At 41.8% G+C, this 26,161-nt stretch overlaps 1 protein-coding gene across 16 annotated transcripts in view; it reads right to left on the bottom strand.

The window, feature by feature from the left end:
- Positions 1–26,161, bottom strand: part of PDE8B (phosphodiesterase 8B) — a 254,887-nt gene that overhangs the window by 79,240 nt on the left and 149,486 nt on the right. For 9 of the 16 annotated variants that reach the window (XM_055232603.1, XM_055232606.1, XM_063612151.1 and 6 more), the window contains 6 exons: positions 25,356–25,413; positions 19,481–19,569; positions 11,909–11,987; positions 7,301–7,441; positions 5,712–5,800; positions 3,470–3,530 (listed from right to left, as the gene is read on the bottom strand). In XM_055232603.1, coding sequence (XP_055088578.1) covers positions 3,470–3,530; positions 5,712–5,800; positions 7,301–7,441; positions 11,909–11,987; positions 19,481–19,569; positions 25,356–25,413 — 517 coding nt within the window. The remainder of the gene's footprint in view (positions 1–3,469; positions 3,531–5,711; positions 5,801–7,300; positions 7,442–11,908; positions 11,988–19,480; positions 19,570–25,355; positions 25,414–26,161) is intronic. The other 7 variants (XM_055232607.1, XM_055232601.2, XM_055232602.2 and 4 more) reach the window with 4 other exon arrangements.

The following is a 26,161-nucleotide window of genomic DNA, read 5'->3' as shown; positions in this document are numbered from 1 at the left end:
GGGAAAGTCCGGACCAGGTCTGTCCAATAAAAATATTGTGTAAGCCACACATGCAAACCACATATGTAATTTAAAACTTCTAGTAGCCTCATTAAATTGTAAAAAGAATAAGAGCTGATGGCTGGGTGCATTGGCTCACACCTGTAATCCCAGCACTTCGGGAGGCTAAGGCAGGTGGATCACCTGAGGTCAGGAGTTCAAGACCAGCCTGGCCAACATGGTGAAACCCCAGCTCCACAAAAAATACAAAAATTAGCCAGGCATTGTGGTGCAAACCTATAATCCCAGTTACTTGGGAGGCTGAGGCAGGAGAATCGCTTGAACCCGGGAGGCAGAGGTTGCAGTGAGCTGAGATCGTGCTACTGCATTCCAGCCTGGGCAACAGAGTGAGACTCTGTCTCAAACAAAACAAAACAAAACAAAACAAGACACAAAAGCTGATATAATGTCAGGGCCCTAACTGCCTCCTTTTTTCCCTATGCAAATATGACTCTTGGACCATGGTTGCAGATCCTTGAAATTCTGAAGTTTGAGCCATGAATTTGCATTTGGATTTTGTCCTTGTGAAAAGGAAAAAGCCTTAGGGGACCTAGGTTCTCGTGTCCGCACCAGTATGGAGGGGCTGAGATAGGCTTTGAGACAGGACGCAGAGGCTGGCATCAAGGCAAAAGGTGCCCAAAGAAGTGTATGAAGGGGAGAAGGGGTACTTCTGGGAGGTCAGGGCAGACTGTTGCTGGCCTAAGAAAATGGAACATCCAAGAAAGAAAATTATCTTCAATAAATGAAGTCAGCAACCTTTTTCTGTGCAGGACCAGAGGGTAAATATTTAGGCTCTGCAGGCCACATGGCCTCAGCTCTGCCACCATAGTATGAAAACAGCCAGAGGTGCAACACACAAGAGAGTGTGGCTGTGTTCCAATAAAACTTTATTTACAGAACAGGCCATATTTGGCCTGCAGGCTCTAGTTTCTTAGCCCCTATTTTAGACAATAGCTAAAAATCCCAGACAGTCTCCTTAGGTCCTGGGTTTTGAGCTTCTCCAGTGCTTGATTCACATTTCCTCTGTGCTGCATTCTATTTATTCTGTTTACCTGTCTGTGGCCTCCCTGACATTGGGGGCAGATGCATTGTGTCCCTGGTGCCAGCACAGAACAGATGTTTAACACATATTTGGGGATAAAGTGTGTGTGCAGAGGAAAGGAAGACAACAGACAAACCTCACTGAGCATTTCCAGCCTCTTGGCAAAAAGCTACAGGGCTCATACAGGAAAAGGGATCTTTGCTGACGGCAAGCCCTACCAGGAGACGGCAGCCTGGCTCACCACATAAACCTTGTTAAAATGCAAACCCATGGGCCGATTTTGACATCAAGGCTAAACCCCAGAAAACCGCACCACCGGAACCGCCTGTAGACAGGAGCCCTCCCCAGCACAGATCCCATTGCCATTCGCTGCAGCCTCCTTCGATGAAGAGGAAAAACACCGTAGCTAGCCAGAGGTATAAAAATGCTTTATTAGAAAATCTAAATGTCTCTCTAGGCCTGTGCAGTACCATTAGGTGACGTCAATGGCTCAGGGTATCTGAGCTCTGCGTTTCCTCTTTTCTAGGAGCAGCAGCTAATTCATGGGAGTAAAGGCGTTTCTATTTAGAGCCTCAGAAAAAAAGCAGGTGGCCCCCCACCCCTGCATCCTAAAGTCCTGTGCTAAGGGCTTGCCTGCTCTCCCTGTGAGGCAGGAGGGCTTTACAGCTGGCAGGAGGCCAGGACTGAGACATTCAGTTTCATTAACGCTAGCCACCAGCTTGAGGGCCTACTACATGCCAGGCAGTGTGGGCACACAAGGACAGCACAGACCAGTGGCCCTGCTAGAGGGGAGAGGGCAGCTTAGGACACAAATAGCTGTGAAGATGATGGTGGTGGTTGGGGGGTGATACAAAACAAAGAGGGTACCTCAGGGGCCTTCAGGAAGAAGGTGATACTTAATGTTGCTTGCACTGGGTCAGGAAGGACTGGTAGGACTTGGGCACATGGAGTTGCAGGGAGACTGGTGACAGGGAGAGTAGGGGTCCCTGTCATTAAGTGAGAAAGAGGGTAAGGAAGAGGAGCAAGGCTGAGCTGGTGGGGGAAAGGCATGAACTGGACATGAACTGTGCTTGGTCAATTTCTGGCATGAGAATCAATGAGCCCCAGTGGACCTGTGTCCCCTACTGTGGATCCACAGCCAAGAAATGTTGGTCTGCACTGCTTGTGTTCAGAAGTTTGTCTCGAAAGAGACACCAGGTGCCCTGTCCCTCTCTTTCTCCCTGTGTCAGCTCTTATGAAGAACTCATTCTTTCTCCTGGTATGTAGCAAAATGTCTGTTGGAACCCTTTTTTTTCCCTATGAAAGGCCATTCTTTTCCTTTACCAGGACTTGCCTCTTGCATGACTTCATGGTATTATGTGAAAACGTCCTGATTTCAGATGAGATTCTCAGTGCTGGAGGAAGGACTTTATCTCAAACTATATCTTATAAAGGAGCACATGGACACGGACCACTTTGATATCCTGAGACAACCGACTGAAGACCCTCACGGGCTCACTGGGCTCACCCCACTGTCTACTCACGTCCTGCTGGTTCCAGTTGATCTCCAGGCCTGGCTGGGCTTCACCTTCTCATCCAGCACTTCACACATCTCTGCCATCCTCTACTAAAATGGATTATGCCACAGAAGCCCTTGAAATCCTTTAGAGATACTGTCCCTCTTTAAAATCTTCATAAAAATCAAAGGCCACATGTTGTAAGTTTTCAAAAATAGATCACTGATAATTATGTTTGTTGTATAATTGTTAATCTACAAATTACAGTGCATGAAGTGAAAATACACATAATCCAGTAGTAAAAGTACTAATCAAATAGAAAAAATACCTACACCAATGTTGCCCTCCATTACAAAATTACCTTAAAAAGTTCTTAAATATAGTGGCTTCTTAAAATTCTGTTACTGCAGATGATAACATTCAGATGTATTGTTCTGTATGATGTAAGGGTAAGAAAAAAATCGCAGTACTAATTTGGAATGATTCTTGTTTTTGATATGAATTTGTAGGGGTGCAATGCTCAAATGGATATATACTTTCCAACCGATTAAGAAATTAAGATAAAAATAGAACATTTTTTATTTGGAGGAAGAATTTTATGCCTTCATATATTAGTCTAGAGAGTTCCTCAGCCACAAGCTAAATCATAACCGATGTGCACTACAAATAAAGTGATACAGGCTTGCTGGGAAATAAAAAAATTTGTCAGAGGAACCAAATTTTCCCATAAATATGCTTAATTGGCATGGAGATGTCATTTCCCATATTTCCCATAAATATGCTACAATTAGACATAGAGAAAGACAAGCAGAGAACAGTGGTGAGACAAGCAGAGAACAGAGGGGACGCATGGCCAAACAGACAGAGCAAACGAAGTGAGCCGATACCATACCTGCTTATTATTGTCAGTGGTACAACACAGTTTCTTGAGGGAGACAAAATGCCTAATTTTCCTAATAACAAATAATCAGTTATTAGTGAGTCAGATATGAGATGATTCAACAAATCAGCAAATAAAAATGTCAACAGACTTCTTAAAGCTAAACTCCAGGGTTCATCCTAGGGCAGCTTTAAAATTCAAGCAAGACTCAATCTACAGAAAACACAGTTTTCACACAGAGCCCACACATGCCTTTGGAAACTGGGCCTCCTCTATACATCCTAGCGGGCTCAGAAACACTTCCCTAATGGGTATCTCATTTTCTAACTGACTCCTAAAGTTTGGTTCCTAGATATCTTCAGTTGATAACATCAAATGCTGCTACAAATAAATTAGTTTTAATTCTGCTGACACTAATAATTGCATAGCTACAAAAGATTCATTTGGACAATGACCACATTTCATGGCTGCTGTTTTTATATTAAATATCCCGTATTCTTTCACACTATAATTGTCACAATAATGGCACTTTTCAGGCAGATAAAAATCCTCTCATTTCAAGGTCATGGACTGGGTCCTGAAACTCAGTGGGTAGTCCCACTCTTTATCATTGTCACAAGGACAAACGGGCAAAAGACTACAGGTGCCTCAGCCCCACGCAAAAATCAGCTCACAGTCAATATTTTACTGAGAGTAAAGCCATGAAATCCAGAGAGTTACATTAGGTTTTCTGCCCCCAGAAGCCCATGGGGTATCCCACTCTCTCTCTCTCTTTACGTGGTTCACTTTTCTCTGTAGGCCTCTGAAAAGAGGATATAAAAATATAAAATACTGGTTACTCTGTAATAAACTTCACTCAACTAGGAAGAGGTAAAATTTCCCTACTTTTAATAAGAATTGCCTCTGATAGCTCGCTGCCTACAATTACAGGGAAAATAACACTGGAAATTGTGTCTGGACAAAAGAACTTCTTTTTCTTATCTGTAAAATCAGAGAGACCAGAAAAATGTATTCTGATGGAAATTACCAGGCAATAGCATGTCTCCTCTGCTTTGGTTGCCTAATGATTCTGGTCACACACACAAAAGGGGATTCTTAGCTTTGATTTTCTGAGGAGATGGTATAAGGATGAGGATAAAAACAACATGACAGCCATGGGCATCATCTCCACCCCACGGCTCTCAGCACTGCCTGTGGGTGAGAATGGCCACGCTGAGGCCGGGCTGCTCAGGAGGAGGACCGAGGGGCAGCCTCTCTCCAGCTCACAACCTTGGTCAGGGGCCTGTCAGTGCCCCCATCATCCAGAGTGAAGCAAAAAGGGAGCTGTGAATTACAAAATGGCATGAAATACCAGGTGGTATTGATAGGACGTAGCCTGAACTGATGGGAGAGCAATATTGAAACTAACCAAAATTGGAGGGGAAACAAGCTATTACAAATACCTGCCTGATTTTATGAAACATCTCGTTTTCTATTCATGCAACAATTTGCAAGGAACACAGGTGGGGCTCCTGTTCCAGTTACTGGCAGGATGACTGTGGCCTCATCTTTTTCTGACATGTCACACAATGTTGTGTTCCTTATACACCCAAGCTGTGAGCCTGGTGTTGACCTTCAGGCTGGATCCCCATGGCTCACCATGATGTATGGTTAGGGGGTCCTGTTTGGCTTTGTAAATCCCACAAAATTTAACTGGAGGAAGGAAGAGGAATTGCATGTTTTTCTTATCTCTCCACAAAAGAGAGAGGCTTCTCTGGTAATCTGAGATTCAGTGGATTGAGATGCCCTCAGCTCCTGGTCAGACACACCTTTCGCTCCATAAACAGTGGGCCTCCAAGGAACAAGCCCAGAACCGGCCTGGAGAAACCAGCATGGAGCGAGGGCCTCAAGCAGGAGAAAGGTTGGCTCCCTATGCACTGAGTGCAGAGGCCAGAGAGCACCAGCAGGAGATCATTGTTGTTATGGGGAAAGGGAAGCCCAGAAATCAAGCCCCTTTAGAGCACACTGGGAATGACAGAAGGCATAGGTGATCAGGTAGAGGTGGGAGGTTGGGGTGATGCTTCATAAAAGACATGGAAAACCATGTTTAGGGGGTTGCTGCTGGCGGAGTGGAAGCGCCCTCGGTCTATACTACATTCAGCACAATCCTACTGCATTTGTGGATGTAAGGCTCACACAGGCATTGCAAGCCCAATGCCCATGAGGGCCTTGAGTCTTTATCTTCAGCTAAAAGAGTTGAACAGTTTGCTCTCACCCTCCTTGGCCAATCACTGGGGTGATCTTCACGTGCTGTTGGATGCTGTCCCCGGATTTCCGTCTGGCATAGTAAACGCCCTGCCACTCCTACATGGACAAAGAGAGCTCTTAAAATCCTTCAGTCAAGGATGACAGCTGCTCCTGCAGAGGGTCTCAGAAGGCTGAGAAGGAACGTTCCCACATGCTTTCATTACATTTCCCAATGCCTGCTGTATTGTTGTACCCAATGCAATGCTGATGTGGCCCCATGTGTGAAGACAAGACCACAGATCCACATATCCACCACCAGGCTGTCTGTCCCAGCTTCCAGGACAATTGATCTGTGGGTGGAATTCTGCTCTCAGCCCTATGGCTGCTGTGGCACCAGGTCAAGGGATTCTTCAGAGGTCTCTCTCAAAATCTTCACAGCAATCTATGAACTTGGCATTATCATACTAAATTTACAGATGGGTAAACTGAGGCTCAGAGAGTCTAGGTAACTTGCCCACATTAGGATGCAGAAAATCTGCATATAAATTCATGTCTATTTAACACTCGCTGAAGCCCATCATCTTCCTAACATCCTATAGGCCCCCCAGCCAAGGCTTCTCAGGGGTTAGTCTGGCTCCTCATAGTTTCCATGAAAGAGGCCAAGGGGAGAGTAAAGGTTCCTGTTCTCTGAACGTGGGAGGTTTGGCTAATCAGAAACTGAGATTCCCTGCAGCCATTTCTTGCCCCCTCTATCACATAAGGTGGCTAATTGGTATGCACCTTGGTATGTGTGGCTATATTCTTTTGGCAACAATTTTTGGAATAGTTAACAATGTCTTCTTTCCTTTTCGGTCTCATTGCCTCAATTAAAAAAAACATTTTGATCATCATCTATAATCCAAATTTATCTTATCCCTCTAAAATGCTCCCTCTATTAAATGGATACAGGGCTTATCTAACTACTTCACATCACAGAAAGGAAGATGAAAGAAATTGTATGTGAAGAAGCATTCTGAATGCTTAACAGAAAATGCACAGGCAGTTCCAGTGATGAGAGGCAGTGCTCCAAAGGAGGACAGGGCTTCAGGGAAAATTCCTCTCGGACTTCCATCATTACCTTCATCTACCCAGATGAAGGGGAAGCCACTGGAGGAACAGGTGCAGCTGGGAGGAGGAAGCTACAAATGTATGTTGAACAGTGATCAGAGAACAGAAAAGGAAAACTGGGAAAAAACCTGGCTTACCTATAAATACTGGTATTAAATATGTCTAGTCCCCCAAACACTGGATAAACTGAAAAAACACTAACAGCTCTCTGGGTGGAACTCTGCTCAGAGATACCCACAATATTCCAGCAATGGCAGATGGGATATATTCATGCACAGGATGAAATGTTTTCACACAAAATCACCAGATTCTGTACCATAATGATAAGCACCAGATTCACTGAGCTCCAAAGTTAACTCAAAAATGAACTCATTTTGCAAACATAAAAGATCTTTCACTTAATTATGACATTATTAAAGAAGCTAATCTTAAAGATGAAATTCTAAAACTCACAGAAAAAAAGTACATTGGGGAGAGGGTTTGTGGACTGGTTTTGCTGATGTAACCCACCTTTCCCTTCTTGATGCATGTATTGATGGTGTCGAGAAGGTCTGCCCGGTTCTTATCGCTTTTGGGCAGATCAGCGAGTTCTTTTCCCAGGAGCTCACCTTTGTGGTAGCCCATCATCCTTTCGAAGGCTGGGTTGACATACTGTTAATGGGAGGTGGGTACAGATCAGTGCAGGGACACAAGACAGAGTTCATGAAATGTCTGTGTGCCCCGTAGGAAGACTTGTTGGGACCCAGAGGAATATCAAGCAGGAAGTTCCCAGGGCAAACATTCTCTAATGCAGTTAGCTGGCCAGGTCCTGCTGCCCCTCTCCATCCCCAGACCCTTCCTGGAGGAGTTCTCTCCTTCTTGGCAGCAATTTATTCATTCAACTGCCATCCTGATCCCCTACAGGAAATCAGAAGAAACTTCAGCAGGAAAAAAACAGGAAGCCCTTATCTAGCAGTACCAGCCTCTTGGGGAACTCATTCACCATCTACTGCCCCGTGAATAAGGAAAAACTCAGAAAAAAAGGAAATAAAAATAAATTAGGACTGGGTGCATATGTTTGTAGTTAAAAAAAAAAAAAGTTTCAGGCTGGGCACAGTGGCTCATGCCTGTAATTCAATTCCAGCCCTTTGGGAAGCTAAGGCAGAAGGATCAGTTGAGCCCAAGAGTTCAAGACCAGTCTGGAAAACACAGCTAGACTCCACCTCCACAAAAATAAAAAAATTAGCCAGGTGTTGTGGCACACACCTGTAGTCCCTGCTATTCAGGAGGCTGAGGCAGAAGGATCACTGGAGCCTGGGAGCTTGAGGCTGCAGTGAGCTATGATTGCACCGTTGCACTCCAGCCCAGGCAACATAGCAAGACCCTGTCTCTTACAAACAAACAAATAAGAACTCCATTCAACAGTGGCGGCTTGTATTATGCACATCTCTGCAACTGGATTTCTCATGTCTCCTTTCCAATTGCCACTACCTATTGATCAATGTTTGCTACAGTTTGGGGCCACTACCAGTAGAATCAGAACAATAAATTCAGTTAAATGGCTTTGGCAGGAGGCAGCCCTTTCAGTGCTGGGCTCAGGCAGGTGGGAAGCTCCCCTCAGCAGATTCTGGGGCCAGCAGACTCAGAGGTTTCTTTTCAAAATTCTGCCTGGGGTCCTGGAATTTAGAGCCATGACCCTAGATGACTCCCAGGTCCTGTCCCACCCTCTGATTTCTTTTCAAAGATCACAGATGGGGGCTGAGTGGAGAGAGACAAGCGGTGAAGAATGTCGGGAAAATGTAAACAGACTGCATCTGGGTCATGAATTTCTTTGGGCTTAAATTGCATCCATCTGCTGCTTCGGAGATGTTCGAACCAACTGTAATCACTCTTGCCCTCAACTGCGATGGCAGCAGTCATGAACGGGGTGGTGCAGGGACACTTGGGGAGCTGTTCCCTGGGAGACACAGCTTCTATTAACACGATCAACCCTGAGAGTTGAAGGGGTTTGGAAGATGCTCTGGTCATCAGGCCTTTGGTGGGTGACTGAAGAGGAGGGGGCCTGATATTGTCTTCGTGGATCTCCAGATCCCCTCCTGGCCCCATCACTGACATGTAGTAATCAGGGCCCTCCCTAGGCAGCGAAGGGCATCACTTACAGCATGGCCCCCGCTCACAACGCCAGCCTCACACCTCCCTGGGCCACCCCTGCAGGCTGCTGAGCTGTCTGCACATCTCTCTCATCTCCGGGCCTTTCCCCACGTGCTCACTCTGCTTATAATACCCTTCCCTGACTCTTTCCCTCTCCAACTCCAATTTATCCCTCTTCTCTTTCAGGAAGCCTTCCCTGACTCCCCTACCTAGTCCACTCCCAAGTGCTGCCACTGATGCCTGTGCAGACTTTCAGTGACTTATTACACCGAATTTAAATTTTTGTTTATCTCTCTCTCTCCCAGTGGACATGCAACTCCTCAAGGGCAAAGGCTATTTTGAATTGATCTTTGGATACTCAGGACTGTTTAGTAACTATCTGATGAATGAATAGAAAATATTAGAGACTATATTATTTTCTTTATTTGTTAGCTATATTCTCATACCTTTTCATGTGTGTTCATTCTGCCTTCCCTATTAAGTTGTAAATTTGGATAGAAGTCATGGCCCTTCTTTCACACCAGGGTTCCTGAAACCTCAGAATGCAGCAGGTACTCCCAGATATGGATTCTGGAGCCAAGGCACCCAAGTTCAAATCCTGGCTCTGCCAATTACCAGCTACAAAACCATGGACAAATTACTTAACTTCCCTGGTCCTCAGTTTCCTCATCTGCAAAATGAGTACAATAGTGATACCTGACTCATAGGATTGCTTTAAGAAATAAATGAGTATGTGTAAAATGCTTAGAACTGAGCCTAGTATATGGCAAGTAACAAGGGTTTTAAAGCAAATATATAGAGAGTTTAGATAGATGGGGGCATGGAGGGAGGAAGACAGGAAGGAAAGGAGGGAGGAATGGATGGGTGGATAGATAACAGATGGATAGACACACAGAGATAGGTAGATATTGCTTCTAAATTTTAAGTGCTGCTACTTGACCGCTGAAGATTTGTATTCAAAAAGGCATCTAACTATTTGATTGGAGTGCCCTGAAAAGGATGCTGATATCAAGTAAGAACGTATATTAACTATCCCATCCAATGATGACATCCTCAAAATTTATAGCACATAGGCAATTTCACCATACATATAACATCCTCTATTCAGCTCCTTCCTCCTTCCTCTTGTTTTAAGTTCCATACTACAGATTGCTGGTACATTTTTCTAAAGGAGGATGAAAAGGTTCCCTGAGAAAAAAGCTGTAAGGTCTTCTTTCAGAATCCAAGTTTCCCTTTAAAGGCACTGACTCTCCTTCCACCTCTCCTTTACAGGCATCTATTATACTGGCCTCATGCTCCTGTTTCTTCCTGTTTATGGCAAAGGCTGGGAGATGATTAATATCATAATGTGACACCATCACAATATTACCTCTCCCAAGGATACAGGTTTTCTAACTACCAATTGATAAATGGAGAATGAAAGACTCTGTTCCCTATTCTAGAAGTCGTTTGTTAGATTACAGGTGGAGGGGCAGCTAGTGGGCAGGGAGGCCCTTCTCCTCATTTCTGAAATCAAATCCAGCTGCACACTGCAAAACAGGGAGGTGCAGAGAAAATGTGCTTCATGAATAGAACTGATTGTCCAAGTCTGGGTATAAGTGGGGGAGATGTGGGATTTTTGTGCTTGGTCTGTAACAGAAACACGTCTGGCTCTCTTTGAGGTCCAAGAGGCAGACCTGTGGGCAGGTGGGCCACTAATAGCCAGCAACGTGAGGACGCCTTCAGATACATTTCAAGGGGCAGCCAGAAAACATATTCTAACAATACAGCTAAACAGGAAACCAGGTAGGAAGGCTTTGGAGACATGACTACATATTTTAGTTCTGATATTTATTACTAAGGCTTTCCTTGGATAAGTTCCTTGACCTTGTTGGGACTCAGTTTCCTCATCTGCACTATAGGGTAATGATGTCTCTTTCCTACCCTTACTGAATAGAAATGAGACAACCTAATGAAAGTGCTGATGACAGGGCCTAGGCAGGGTGGGCTATTGATGTTATTGGTCTGGTATGAGAACAGGGTGTGTATGTGTGCACTGGGAGATTTCAGGGCAGACAAATGTGAGGCTTCTGCTGTGGGCTTCGCTGCGTGTTGCCCACTGTCTTTGGTGCCCCACTAAGTGCTCCTCACACTCCATGCCACTCTGCAAACCAACAGCAGGCAGGCAAGCACCAATTCGTGGAAAGTCTATATTTCAGGGTATTTTACAAATACAAATTACTTTCCAACAATTATAATAAGAACACCTCATTTCTTGAAAGGTTTCTCTGCTACACACATTTCCTTAGGAAGATGACATTCATGTAAGAATGCTTTATAATTAGGATACCCACTGCAGGTAAACAAATGAATGTCTTTGAAAATATTTTGTTCCCTAGACATTTATAAGCATTTGCTGTACCATTCTGACTTACTTCTACGTGAATAGTGTCTTCACAGATGGTCAAAAGAATTTACCCTGGTTCTAGCTGGGTGCAGTGACTCATGCCTGTAATCCCAGCACTTTGGGAGGCCAAGGCAGGTGGATCACTTGAGGTCAGGAGTTTGAGACCAGCCTGGCCAACATGGTAAAACCCCATCTCTAATAAAAATATAAAAATTAGCTGAGTGTGGTGGCACATGCCTGTAATCCTCGCTACTTAGAGGCACAAGAATCACTTGAACCTGAGAGGCAGAAATTATATTGAGCCAAGATTACCACTGTACTCCAGCCTGGGCGACAGAGTGAGAATCTGTCTGAAAAAAATAAAATTTTTTTAAACCCCATTTCTGTCAAAGAAATTGCAGGTTCTGATCTGAAGCAATAATTTTTTGTTCTTTATTGGATATCTAATTCTTAAGTCTATCAGTATTCTTTGCACAGCTTGATATTTATTAAGAAAATGTGCTGATACATGAGGATGATGGGAAAGTACTTGATAAAAAGTGTGACTTAAACCTGAAAGGTTCATTTTGAATGTTAATGATAGAAGTGGTTTCTTTCCATACCTGAATCACGTGGTCATCACTTGTTATTTCTATGGCTTCATGACAGTGATCTAATGCTGTAAACACTGAATTACAGGCCCTGAAAGTTATAAAAGATTGAAGTTAGTTCTTCTATGAAAACCATTCACATTTCATCTGTTAATTTAACAAAGTAAACAGATACCAGGTTCATCAAATCTACGTACTTTTTGTTATTGCCATGGTCTGAATGCTGATGTCTCCCAGAAGTTCATATGTTGGAATCTAACATCCAATGTGACAGTATGAAGATGTAGGGCCTTTGGGAAGTGCCTAAGTCAGTGGGGCTTCATCCTCATGAATGCGATTAGTGCCTTTATTAAAGAGGCTCCAGTGAGCTCCCTTGTACTTTCTGCCACGTGAGGACATACAGAGGGTGCCGTCTATGAGGAACAGGCCCTCACCAGACATAGAACCTGCTGGCACCTTGATCTTGGACTTCTCGGCCTCCAGAACTGTCAGTAATACATTTCTGTTGCTCATAAATTACTCAGTTTAAGGTACAGTAATGCAACTCATAATGATATTTCAACAATGGACTCAATATACAACGGTGGTCCTGTGAGATTATAATCCTAATTCCTATTGCCTAGTGGTGTCGTAGCAGACATAACATCCTCATGTGTCCATGATGATGTTAGTGTAAACAAGCCTACTGCACTATCAGCTGTATAAATGTGTAGCAATACAGTAATGACGTACAGTACATAATATTTGATAAGAGATGACTGGGATACTGGTTTATGTATTTACTATACTATTTATCATTGTTTGAGATAAAATACTCCTTCTACTACTAAGAAAAGTTAACTGTAAAGCAGCCTCAGGCAGGTCCTTCAGAAGGTATCCCAGAAGAAGGCATTGTTATCATAGAAGGTGACAGCTCTATGTGTGTTATTGCCCCTGAAGACCTTCCAGTGGGACAAGATGTGGAGGAGGATGTCAGTGATATTGATGATCCCGACCCTGTGTGGGCACCGGCCAAAGTATGTCTTAGTTTTTAACAAAAAAGTTTAAAAAGTTAAAAAAAAAAAAAAAAAAGGTTTAAAAATAGAAATAGAAAAAAGCTGACAGAATAATGTTGTAAAGAAACAAATTTTTTTTGTACAGCTGTGAAATGTGTTTGTGTTTTATGCTAAATGTTATTAAGAAAGAGTGAAAAAGTTTAAAAATATAAAGGTTTATAAAGTTAAAAAGTAGCAGTAAGCTAAGGCTAATTTACTATTGAAGAAAGGAAAATGTTTTAATGAATTTTGTGTAGCCTAAGAGTACAAGCTGATAAAGTCTACAGTCCTACATACATAATGCCCTGGGCCTTCACGTTCGCCCTCCATTCACTCACCAGCTCACCCAGAGCAACTCCCAGTCCTGCAAGCTCCATTCATGCCAAGTGCCTTATACAAGTGCACCATTTTAAATCTTTTTATACTGCATTTTTACTGTGCCTTTCTATGTTTAAATTCACAAATGCCATTGTGTTAAAAGTGTCTACAGTATTCAGTACAGTAACATGCTCTACAGGTTTGTAGCCTAGGAGCAACAGGCTATACCATGTAGCCTAAATGTGTAGTAAGCTATACCATCTAGGCTTGTGTAAGTACACTCTACAATGTTTGCACAATGACAAAATCATCCAACAACACATTTCTCAGAACATATCCCCATCATTAAATGATGCATGACTGTATTTCATCATTGCAATCCTAACAGACAAAGAGGGTTAATAATACGCTTTGAGGGAAAAAAAAGTCATCTTTCAAACTAAATGCATAAACAATAGCATATATATCTGTGTATGATACAAAAAGAAGAATTGTAATTCAGTGAAATCTTTGTGGATCATGGAATGGACTATGTGTGTGCTGAATGAAACTTCAACACTAACACGAGGCAATGACGTTCTTCCGTTCCATTCACAGCTGTGGTCCTGGAGAAGTTAAGTCTCCATCAATTAGAGAACTTAATTGGGCCCAAATTGGATGTGAGGTATTCTGGCCTTTTGCAACAGACATAAAAACATTTTTTCTCCTTTTTTGCTGTTGTGATATTACTCGGCTTCCAACCATTCACCCTGGCATGGTGAAAGGCAAACCCAGCAGAACTCCCCTTGCTGGTTCATTGTATCTCTGCAGCTCTCCAGGTGGGGACTTTTCTTGGTGACCGTCCCTATATTTCTGGAGTATTTGGAATCAGACTCTAATTTTCTTTGTTATAGTTTTAACTAATTTCCTAATCTAGAGCAACTCCAAATACAGTAAGCTATTTACTGTCCAACACAGCAAGCATGTAGCTAGAGCTCTGTTATTTATACTGACTGTTTAAAGAATCCCAACAAAAAAGCTTTCTTACACATTGCAAAAAGAAAAAAAAAAACTTGATTTACTGGATTGGTGTTTTTTCTTTAAAAAAAACTCTGAAAAATGTTATTTTTTCCACTTATAAAGGCATTCTAACTTTGTCATCCTATTTTGATCTGTTTAGAGGGAAGAAGGCAGAAAGAAGTGGGTGAAATCTGGCTCTGTATTTTTCCAGTTATGCGACCTGAGGCAACTTTTTGTCTTCAATGGCCCTCAGTTTCCTCATCCATAAAATGAGGGTAATAATATGTATTTCACAGGTTTTTGTAAAGATCAAAACAGTTTATGTGAGGCATTTCTTGAAGTGTTTGGGACAATATGAGAATACAACATATGACACCTGTTGTTATGTTTAAGATCACAGAGTAATACTTCTTTGTTCTCTAAGGCTTTCAAAAGGCTTTGGTGAAAAAAATGAATCGGAACCTATCTTTTCTCATAAGTATACCTGAAATGCCAAACCAAGAACTGTATTCAATAATAGTGAGGTATGTGTGCAGAATGCAGTATTTTAGCCAACTGCAGGACGCCATTCCTATAGTCGCAGAAATGAAGATATCAGTGTGAGAAGGTAAGTAAAACAAGTAATCATGATATGGGTTAGAAGAGCAGAGGAGAATATCAACCTAACTCAACTGAAATGGCTTACACGTGCAGTAGTATATTTTCTTAGTTAAATTGCTCCAGTCTACCTAATTTGAACTGTATACTGTCTTAGTACCACCACTTGTAAACACAGTTTAAAATAAGAAAAAAGAATAAAAGGGGGCTTTAAAACTGCTACCAAATTTGTCACTGCACTGCCTCATAAGAGACAAGCAAGAGCTAGTCTTATCGACAGTGTTTTCCAGGCACCTGGTCCAAAACTGGACGAAGCACCGTAGGGAAGGATTTCCTGGGCGGCAGCTGTCTTTCAGAAGTCACTCGTGGAGAAACACACTCTATGTGGACTAATTTGTTAACTTTGAGAGTTGGATAATTAAGCTTTAATTAACACATTTTATCAAATGACAAATTCCTCTCTTGCCTAAGTATTTTCTCTAACTATGTAAACAGGTTTCAACTAAGTATATAAACAGGTACTTCAGACTATTATCATTTTCATCAATTCAAGAGGTTGCCTTTATACATGATCTTAGATCCAATCTCCAAAATTTATTAAACATTCATTTTATGATTATCCACAAAGCATGAAATTTTCAATAAGTATAAAGCCCCATAAGACAAAGTAAATGTTTATCAACAGTTGAAATGAAAGGATATTGGTAGAAAGAACACACTATTTCCCACCTCTGCCCCCCATGACAAACACTACCAGAATGCAATGTTTATTCAGGCTCTCAACCTCTTTGGTTGATGGTTCTATTTAAATAAACCTGCAGCAAAATGAGATAATCAATTTGAGTAATGTTTCTAGGGTTTTAGAACTTAATTGCTTGTATTAATTATTCATACTCTTCTGGCAGAAGAACCTTAGCTTTATTAATAATATCTGTCCTTGGGAACCATATAACTCTTTTGTCTCAGGTATCTTTATGTTTTATTCTTCAGGTTAAAAAGTTGGAATGCTAGAAAAAAGAAACACAAGGGAAAAGTAACCTAGGTGTGGAAACCCATGAAGCATAGGTAATATCACCATTTTCCCTGCACCTTCTTAAGAGCCTTCGAAGGTCCAGAGAGAAAAGGTAAATATTACAGGGGTCCAGGTGTAAAGTCTATAAATAATATAGTAATATGCTGAGTGGAAAGTGCACCAGACTGAAAAAGCAGGATGCCTGGATTCTACTGCACCACTGCCACCAACATGCTGAGTAGCTGTGATGGTTCTCAGTGTTTTCCTCTGTCAGTCATGGCCAGGGTGTTGGGTTACACTATCTCCTGTGTCCCTTCCAAAAGTGCTCTATCTAGACTCCACTAAAACAACGCACACACACACACACACTGTGAGGCTGCCTGGAACAAGGGTAGGACTGGGCAAAGTGGTGGCTTGTAGGGACACAAGTCCACATCCCAGCAGGAGTCTGGGATGAATTGGGAGCTGGGAGTGGACGAGGTGAGAGGATCATGACCTTGCTACTTGTTGGCACTCATTACTGGGCAATAAAGCAATAGGGACTGGTTATTTTAAGCCTTCACAGCTCAGTTTCCACCCCTGTAACACAATGGCTATCACGCAGAGCCCATATGAGAATAAAGTGCTCTACAAACGTCTGTTAATACTGAGAGATGTGGTGTTCCACAGAATACAGAGTTTTGCCCACCAAAAATTTTGATTCTTTCTAAAACTGAGGATTGCTACTGTCTTAAGATTTGGAGTGAAATAAATATAATGACTTGGATGTAACTTCTAGACTGACTAATGAATCAAACAATAGCTAGTACTGCATTAGTATATATCGATCAGCCCAAACTCCTGCTAAGTAGCTAAATAATTATCTTTATTTTAGATAAAATAGAACTTTTCATGATAAAGAGGTGTAAGAACATCAGAAGAGATAAACAGTCATCATTTAATCTAGATTATCCTAGACGCTCTCCATTTCATAAATTCTTCTATTCAACAGAGTAATTCATCAAAGGCATACAGATATGTGATTTAGTTCTGACATCTTTAAGTTATTTTATATAATAGAATCTTAAAATTAGACTACATCTTCTGTTTGATCACATCAGGTGATCCTTTTTGTTTCTTGGTTAAGTAAATATGGTCACTAGACATGGGACCCGGGCAGAGGTGTCTACCTTCAACATTCACCATCATACTGCAGTACAGACTGTCCTTGCAGAATGACAGTAATGCTACATATTTAGCTGCAGCTGGGGGCGGAATTGTAGGGGAAAGTATTATATAATTAGACTACAATTATTCTAGCATTGTATAATAAAGAGCCTCATTTTCCCAGTCTGCAACAAATGATAGAGTTGCTTGCCTGCCTTGGGGTACAGGTATATGTGCTAGATGTCCCTGAGTGCCCTAAGGAGCTGGGGAGGGGCCATGGCATGGGTCACTGCCCCTATCTGCTGGGCCTGGATATAGAATACCTGGGAATATGCACATAAAATCATGCACATGTTCACACACACACCCAAAAGGGCGATAACTTGAATAAGTTATCTGCACAGCTGAAGCTTGTGCAGAAGGCAAGATAATCCATGTGCCAGGCAAACCTTCTTTCCTGGGGCCACTACCTTCCTGGGTCAAGTCCATTCACCAATTTGACACTGATTTGTATTAAGAACTTGAGCCTTTTCATTATGACCTCAACAATGGGTCCAATGCCCCCAGCCAGTTCTAGTAAGTGAGGGGTCAGAAGTCTAGTACTTACATAATGGTACTTAGAAACTTGCAAAGTTCTGAATCTGATAAGACCTTAAAAAGTCTTTGATGCCCTGGCTCTAAACAGATTTCAGCAGTACAATAACCTGAAGGCTTTTCTTTATGCTCTTGTGTTGACTGGGGATATTTATTTCAAATTTCCAGGCCTGCTTTTGCCCTGCTCATCATGGACAAGGTGCCCCTAACATTCCTGGGACAGCCCCCCAGTGCCCCATGTGCACTGCAGAATCTGTATTAGGGCATCTCCTGGCACCTAACATATGCCATCACATGTAATGTTGCCTAAAAAAACGGAAGCACTTATTTAAAATCAAATAATGGAATTGCCTATCAATGCAATGAGGTGTTGCGCTGTTCATTTTTTATTGTGGGTAATACACAGTTGAAGAATTAAACCACAGTAAAATCCCCCTCTTTCTAATTCTATTTATTGTGTAAACATCTAAAATAAAAGTACTAAGTCTTTTAACCTTCAATTAAAAACAGTAGAGACCCCCAGGAATAATAACAATTAATCTACATTATTAAAAGGCATAAATTACGGAAGTAAAGGCAACGTGGGTCTCTAGAAAAATTCTATGAAGTTCTCTGAAGCTAACATACACATAAAAAGAAACCAAGGGATCTAGCTTACTTATATGTTCAAAAAGTCTTTGGCAATATTTCTTACCAAGGGCTGTTAAAAATACCTGAATTCCCAAAATATCTGATTTCCCACTGGTTTGAGATTCTTTCTTTAATACTTTTCTACCTAAGAAAGTGATGGTTTATCCCCACACTTTATTTCTTAGAGCACTCTACCCACCAAAAAGTGACTTCCCTGACCAGGGTGCACCCCAGGGGAACCTGCTTCTCTGGGTTTATGTCAATTCATTTTGCCTCCCTGGGACAGAGGATAATTAAGTTTGAAAAGGGTTTTGTCATCTTTGAATGACAATAAGTAATCAAGATAAGGCATATACTCACTATAACAGGATGCTCTCCTACTTATTTTGTGTTGAGCCTCAAACTATCCATGACTTCTCAGTCAGCCAGAGAGAGAAGCCATGCTACAGACTTATCTGGCATCCCACAGCCTGAAGCTCCTGGGGACTGGGCCCCGCAGTGGCCCATGGGTGGAGAAGAACCTTCTCCTTTCCCTGCTCCCTGGATGAGAAGGGAGGAAAACATCAGGGTCCAAAAAGCCTGCCAGAGTAGAGCCTGAGCAAAACCAGGCAGGAGCTAGGACCCTGATATTCCTAAGAGGGCCCAGGAGCAGAACATCCCCTAGCCCAGCATTCTGGCCAGCAGCCAGACACCCAGAGAATCCCATCCCTAGAATGGAGCACCAGTGACAAGCCTGCTCTTAAAACACTATATGCTTGTAAAGAGACTTAAAACTGGTTTCTTAAAGCTACTTCATGCATATTGAGGCCACAAACAGACTTAATAAAATTGCTATTGTGGTTACTTAGCCATTATTATGGTTAGCATGATAAATATCGCCATTAGTTTGCCCCTATGCGTAACAATCCAAGTAAAAATGTATAAATATTGAAAGTAGGAAGTAGAAAATAATCCTCAAGGCTATTCTTAATCTCGATCTAATTGTGCAAAAATTAAACATTTTCCCAGGTTACAATTTTAAAATTCTGTAAATAGTGGAAATACTGTCAAAAGAAGAAATGCTTCCAATTTATTTCTTTATATAATGGGCCTTCTGGCTTAGATACTGCTGTTGGCCAGCTGCCATTCATTGCCTGTTTAAAAGCTTCAAAATCCCTGTGATTCAGCTATGAACCCATGAACATCAGCCTGTTGACAGATAAGATTTTCTAAAAAATTGCTAACCTCATGTTACTGAATCATTTTGCTACATACCGTAATTTGAACTGGGAGCGAACTTCCCCATGTTCTATTTGAATCAGTTCATTATAGCAAGCAATTATGCTGCTATTCTCCATAAATCTCTGAAAAGAAAGCAAAGACAATACATAAGACATATATAGTTACTTCTTAGAGAGTCAAATAGAGAAACTTAACAGTTGTTCCTATCCCCAGGTAACTCCGTTATATAAGACAATTAGTAGGTAAGATGAGATGAAACAGCTGTCAAGGTGTTCAAAGTGCTTGTTTAAATGTATGAGAAACAACAGAGCAAGTAATACTGTACACTTCACTTCCTTCATAACAAAGGTAGAATAAACTACATTACGAACACTCTAGGGCACAGAATGCCTGCCCAGCCATGTAAATGACTGAAACATTTTGCTTCATATTGCACTAATAAAATCATCTAAAACCCAACACTCAGCATGTTCAGTGTGCACCACATTATCAATGATCTCTTTGGAAGGGAGAGCCTACTCTTTACACCCTTCCTAATTTTCTGAGTGCCTAATGCAGGGGAAAAGTTAAACACAGAATTTTCATATGATCTAGCAATTCCACTCCTAGGTATAGACTCAAAAGAACTGAAAACAAGTACTCAAATAAATACTTGTACATGCGTGTTCATAGCAGCATCATTCACCATAACCAAAAGGCAGAAACAGCCCAAATGTCCAACATTTGAACAGATAAACAAATTGTGGTGTATACATACAATGGATTATTACTTGACCATAAAATGGGAATAAAATACTGATACATGCTACAACATGTATGAACCTGAAAAAAGTATTAAATGAAAGAATCCAGACAGAAAAATTCACATATTGTATGATTCCATGTATATGAAATATCTAGAACAGGTCAATTGATTGAGCCAGAATGCACATTGGTGGTTGCCAGGGCTGTGGGGAGGAGGACTAGGAGTGACTGCTTAATGGGAACGCATTTGGGAATGATGAAAATGGTTTTTGTTTGTTTGTTTGTTTTGCAACAGGGTCTCACTCTAACTAGACAGAGGTGGTGGTTGTACAACACTGTGTATGTGCTAAATGTCACTGAATTGTTCACATTAAAATGGCTAATTTTAGTCTCATCTCAATTGAAAAAAAGGCTTTCATGTATTTATAAATAAACTTAGTGAATGAATGAACAGATAGATAAGCAAATAATAACGCAGAAGAAAATGCAGCACACATTGTCATTCATCAAAGAGCCATAAAGCAACCACTTATGCTAGGCATGAGCTGCTCAAGTCCCGTGTTTAAAAAGCAGTAGGCCCTTTTTCACTTAATCCCAAAGTAATTTGGTTTACATTTCTTATATATGCTACGTGATTCAGTGTAGGGTATATAGGAAATTGAGCACTTCTCCGACATGTTCACGTCAATACTTAATGAGAAATAATGAAATCAGAAAAAAAAAAAAAAAAAAGCAAGTAAGGGAAGAGATTTAAGGACAATCCTACTTAGGAAAGGGGAAATGTTTTGCATTTTAATTGATTGAAAAAACACATCATGCAAACCTTTCTAAGCATTTGGCTGGAAAACTATTAAGTAGAAAGATAAGCAGAATTCCAAAGTATTCCAAACTACCAATCACATACTTTTGCTTCTCAGGTAGCTATATAGGTGGAGGAGGAGAATACTAGGCCCTGCTGAAAGATGTATTTCTTAGAATTCCTTCACCCAAGTTGGCCAGAGAAAAAAATCAATCCCTCTCCTCACTCCTTCCTCCCTCTCTCTCTCTCTCTCTCTCACACACACACACACACACACACACACACACACACACACCACATACACACTGGAGTGGATGGCTCCACATATCTGGAGTGGTTGGCTTCTCCCTGGCTTTCCCTGAGCCTCTGGTCCTCCACAATTCTTATGTGGAAGCTGGGAAGGGCTAAGTAAAGAGAGGAAGCCATAAACATACACATAAGGGAAATACTTTCTCTTTGATTTACAGAGCAAAGTTAAACATGGTTAGATTCCATTTGCGCTTTTAGATGGATAAAAGCTATATATCAGCCTGTAACAGAACTCAGGGAGTTGTTAGCTGATGTTTTGTAAAAACATGAAAAAAACCATGATAAAATACGTTTTGAAAAATGCTGGAATAACATAGAAAGTTACGTATGTATATCATGACACTGTTTTGTAAATAATACACAGTGATTTCCATTTCTGCCTAGAAATAAATCTGAAAGGCTGGTGGCATAAATAATTTTAATTTTTAGCTTATCTGTATTTTCTATAACAAACATGGATTAGTTTTTGCAAAAAATGGAAAGAAAATGTTGGGATAAACAAAGTTAGCAGGTTTCTTTACTGCGGGACTTCTCACAGTATTTAAAATGCTAATGTGCAATGTTGCAAAAGTGCTTTGTGGATTCTCAGGTGTGGGAGGAGGGGGAACTGAGTTTTCACTGATTCCCCAAACTTACTTGATCACAGAAGGCTTTTTTCACGGACCACGTGTTAATAGCTTTTGGTACAGTGGTGTTCTGTGGAACACTAGCTTGGGAAATCTAAGTTTAGTGAACCCGATATAGAGTTTGGACTTAAACAACATGTATTTGCTTCTGCACTTTGTCATGAGTGTCAGCTCTGGCAAGTTTAGTTGTTTTGAGCCTGTTTCCTCCTCTGCAAAAATGGAGAAAATATCAAATCCCTCATATGTAGAGGAGGATTAAGTGAATCACTGGGAACTGGGCCTGACAATAAATCATAGCTCCCCACTTCCTACTCCACAGAAGGTCTCTCCACAGAGAACTGTGTCCTACAGTTGTGCCCCCGGCAATGCCTAGCACATTGCACAGAGGCAGAACTCCATAAACACTTGTTAAATTGAACAAACATTTTTGCGAATAGAAAAAGAGGCACATAAAGTTGATATAAAAACAGTTGCAACTGTCCTTTGCTAAGATGCTCATTTCTAAAAGGCTCAGCATGGACTGAGCATCTATATACTCGCTGCTTACACATAGGTCCAGAGCCTTCAAGGGGAGTTGTTGTGGGATATGTGATGGCATAATTTGTTCCTAGATCCCCACTCAGGGACCGCAGACTGAACCACCAGCCAATTAGCTAGCAACACAGGGGTGAGTTTCAGCAGATAATCTAATACAATCAAAACAGCTCAGAGATGGGAAACAACCTCATGGAAGGCAAAGATAACTGGCATATTTGAAAAGGTGCTTGGGAAGAGAGTTGTGAAAGACAGGATTTTGCCCAAAAAAGGAGAACCACCACATGAAGATCAGTCTCAGCTGATGGTGTGCCACAGTAATGCCAGGAGAGCTGTTGTAGGTGCAGCGTGCTTCTCCTGGAATGAGCCCAAGCTACTGGGGGCACCCTGACCTAACAGGCAAATGGCCTCTATCAGGGCCAGCACTGAAGAACACCAGGTGGTCCCTGACAGCTACCGCTGTTCATGCCCCTCCCCCAAAGCTTTATTCACTGAGGCTGACTGCAAAACACAGTAACATGTCTGGATAGTGGGAAATGAAGCCTTCCAGAGCACCATGGACCGGTTATAAAATGTGTAAGAAGGAAACAATGGAACTTTGGTTAAATTTTCTCAACAGCATTTGCACCCAAAGAGTGCCAGTTGTTTCTCCTAACTGTGAGCAGATGTGCAATCTCAGCCTTCCAGACAAGATGCTATCGCTTCAAATGGCAGCAATTCTAAACCAATTTGAGGTAGGATCACTGAACTAATGGTAGAATTCCAAAAGGATACTCAACAGCACGTACATGGGTCCTAATCAATAAAACCCACAGTGTGTCATTGCCATTCTCCAATCATCTCCCAGGTAATGAGGAAAATCTATGTCCTCACACTCCATGAGGTCCCAACTCAAACTTGAAAAGGACAACATCGGAATGGGGTAGAGTCGGGGGGTCAATATTACACAGAAGTTCTATGAAGCCTGTGAATAATTTTAGAGCTATTTCTTAGAAAATGAGTGAGTAAAGAAAATCTGTCTCAACCACATGGCTTCTTTGCTGATTTTTCTTTTGCAACTCTTCATTCCAAAAACTCAGAAGCATTGTCTCATACATTCTCATTAAGATATAGCACCTAAGAATAGCTTTCAGAACCAAATGCCAACCTTTGTGAGAAGACATAACAGACAAGAGGAAAAAGTGTTAGGAGCGCGAAAAATATTGCTAGCTGGAAACATTCATTTCTATCACACATCGTGAGCCACTAGACTACCTTGAATCTTCTCTATAGCACTTTCTTCCACACTGAAGCATACCAAAGCACAAAACAACTGCATCGCAAAGGTAGTTTTTCCTTCTCTGTGGTCTACAACTAACAGGAATATATACATATATATATTTAAGCCCGGAGTAGCAAAGTACCATTACTAAAAGCACACAGAGGATTTTCACAATTCACAAGGCACAGGCAGTACCCTATTTTTTAAGGAATACATCACTCCACCTACTTAGGATTCAGATTACTCTTTTTTTTTTTTGAGACAGAGTTTCACTCTTCTTGTCCAGCCTGGAGTGCAATGGCACGATCTTGGCTCACCGCAACCTCTACCTCCCGGGTTCAAGCGATTTTCCTGCCTCAGCCTCCCGAGCAGCTGGGATTATAGGCATGCGCCACCATGCCCAGCTAATTTTGTATTTTTAGTAGAGACAGGGTTTCTCCATGTTGGTCAGGCTGGTCTCGAACTCCCGACCTCAGGTGATCTGCCTGCCTTGGCCTCTCAAAGTGCTGGGATTACAGGCGTGAGCCACCGTGCCTGGCTGGGATTCAGATTACTCTTACCAAAAGATCTTAAGACACTGGGTATGCCTAGTTACTTAGATTGTTGGTAAGTCTCTTTGGAATAACCAATCTTAATCTTCAAGTTGAATATCAGTGTTATTCATGATGTTTACAGTTTAAGCCAGGAGGTCACAGGATGCTATAGGATTACTTGCGTTTAGATTATCAGCAAAAGCTGTATAAGTAAACCATGGTCCTCTATCCTATTATTTTCCTAAGGGAAACCTTTTATTTTTTACATAGGAGTAATATATATACTTGTTATTTAAAAAAATTAAAATATGAAGTAAGGTCTTCCACAATTTCTCTATAAGGACTTGTTTTCTCTTAGTATTAGGGAATATAGTTCTTTTAAACATTCACGTTTTGATGATCTTTTTCCTCCTCCCTTTCTTCTCTTTCTTCTCTTTTAAGTCCATTCTATCAGTTCCTTTCCATTTGCATGCACACAGCCTTGCCTCCAGTCTAATTTCTACCCTGAGATGCTGGGTGAGCTTGGTTATTTAGTTTGTTAGTGAGTTTCCTTGGAGTAATTCTTAATCTTCAACTGGAATCTCAGTGTTATTTGTGTAGTTTGTCACTCAAAGAATTTTTCTTTGCTGATGTTAATGGTTTCAACCGGGAGTTTACAGGGTGCTACAGCCATCATGGGCCTGTCCCTAGGGTATAAGCTCTGGCCAGCCCTGATGAACAGAGTCTTGGGTGCCAATTTGGTGGATGTATCTACGTATAATCACACACACATTAAATCGAGTTGACTGTACTGATTTAAATAAGATTACTTTATTACTTTGGGACGACAGAATTTTAATCTGATATAATAAGATGTGTTTTTATGTCATTGTGTATCTATTGCTAAGATATATGGAAAAAACCCAGAGAGCAAAAAAGGCAAAGAGCTCGACTGGAAGCTGCTCGTTACTCTCCCATGAGAACACAGTTTCTTCCTTTCCCCAGCAGTCCTGGGGCTTAATTTCCTTAACAGTTCTCCGTGGTGGTTTTGCTTTCCTGTTATGGGACAGTTAGGGGTTAAGGTGCCTGTACCTGAGAGAGATGCTGGACATCTTGTACATACCCTGTTGAAGCCTGCGTGGAGAAGAGGAAGGACTGACGCCTCTTCATGGTCATCCGATCTGCAGCAAAGCAGAAAATGTGGTCACTCAGCAGATACAAACCAGGATTCCTCACACTGAAACACGGAGAGAGAGCAATGAGGCCACACAGCGTTAGCTCCAAGAGTGGCTTCCTGACGAGCACGTGCCCACGGGGCACACCTGCCTTCAAGGATACAGACCCCACATCTACCTTCCAGATGCAAAAAGAACAAAAACAGCAGAGAAAGCTCCAGCAGTGTACCTGGAGGTATCACCCTCAGTACACATGAATGGCCCTTTCCAACTCAGCTGCCCTTTGAGGTTGAGCCACATGTATGGGAGCAGTCCCATAAAGGGACGTGTTAGGTGCACTGTTCATTCCGAGACCACTGTCCCCAAACCATCTGGAAGTATGACTCCCACACCAAAACCGAGCTGGTCCAGCTCTCAACATGAGGCAGACAGCCAACATTCCAGGCTGCAAGACCCCCAATCCAAATGGGAGAGAAGTATCAGCAGGAACACACAGTTAGAATGGAAGGAGAGAAAACAAAAATGGATAATTGCTACTCATTTCACAAGAGGGTTTGCTATAGTGAGCTTACTGCTGAGTCTCAGGACTTCAGTTTGAGTACAAGGTGGGATGTGGATTGGCTTGTCATGAAGACATGCCATCACTGGGCTCTCTGTCACCAAGATAGAGAAACAGTGTCTGACACAGCCAGCAAGTAACATGGGGGACATATCCTAAGAACCAGGGAAGAAAAATGGAATAAAAGGGATTGGG

This window comes from Symphalangus syndactylus, chromosome 11 (assembly GCF_028878055.3).
Source record: "Symphalangus syndactylus isolate Jambi chromosome 11, NHGRI_mSymSyn1-v2.1_pri, whole genome shotgun sequence".
Classification (NCBI taxonomy): domain Eukaryota; kingdom Metazoa; phylum Chordata; class Mammalia; order Primates; family Hylobatidae; genus Symphalangus; species Symphalangus syndactylus.
The sequence above is the reverse complement of the archived record's forward strand: the minus strand, read 5'-3'. Positions and strand labels throughout refer to the sequence as shown.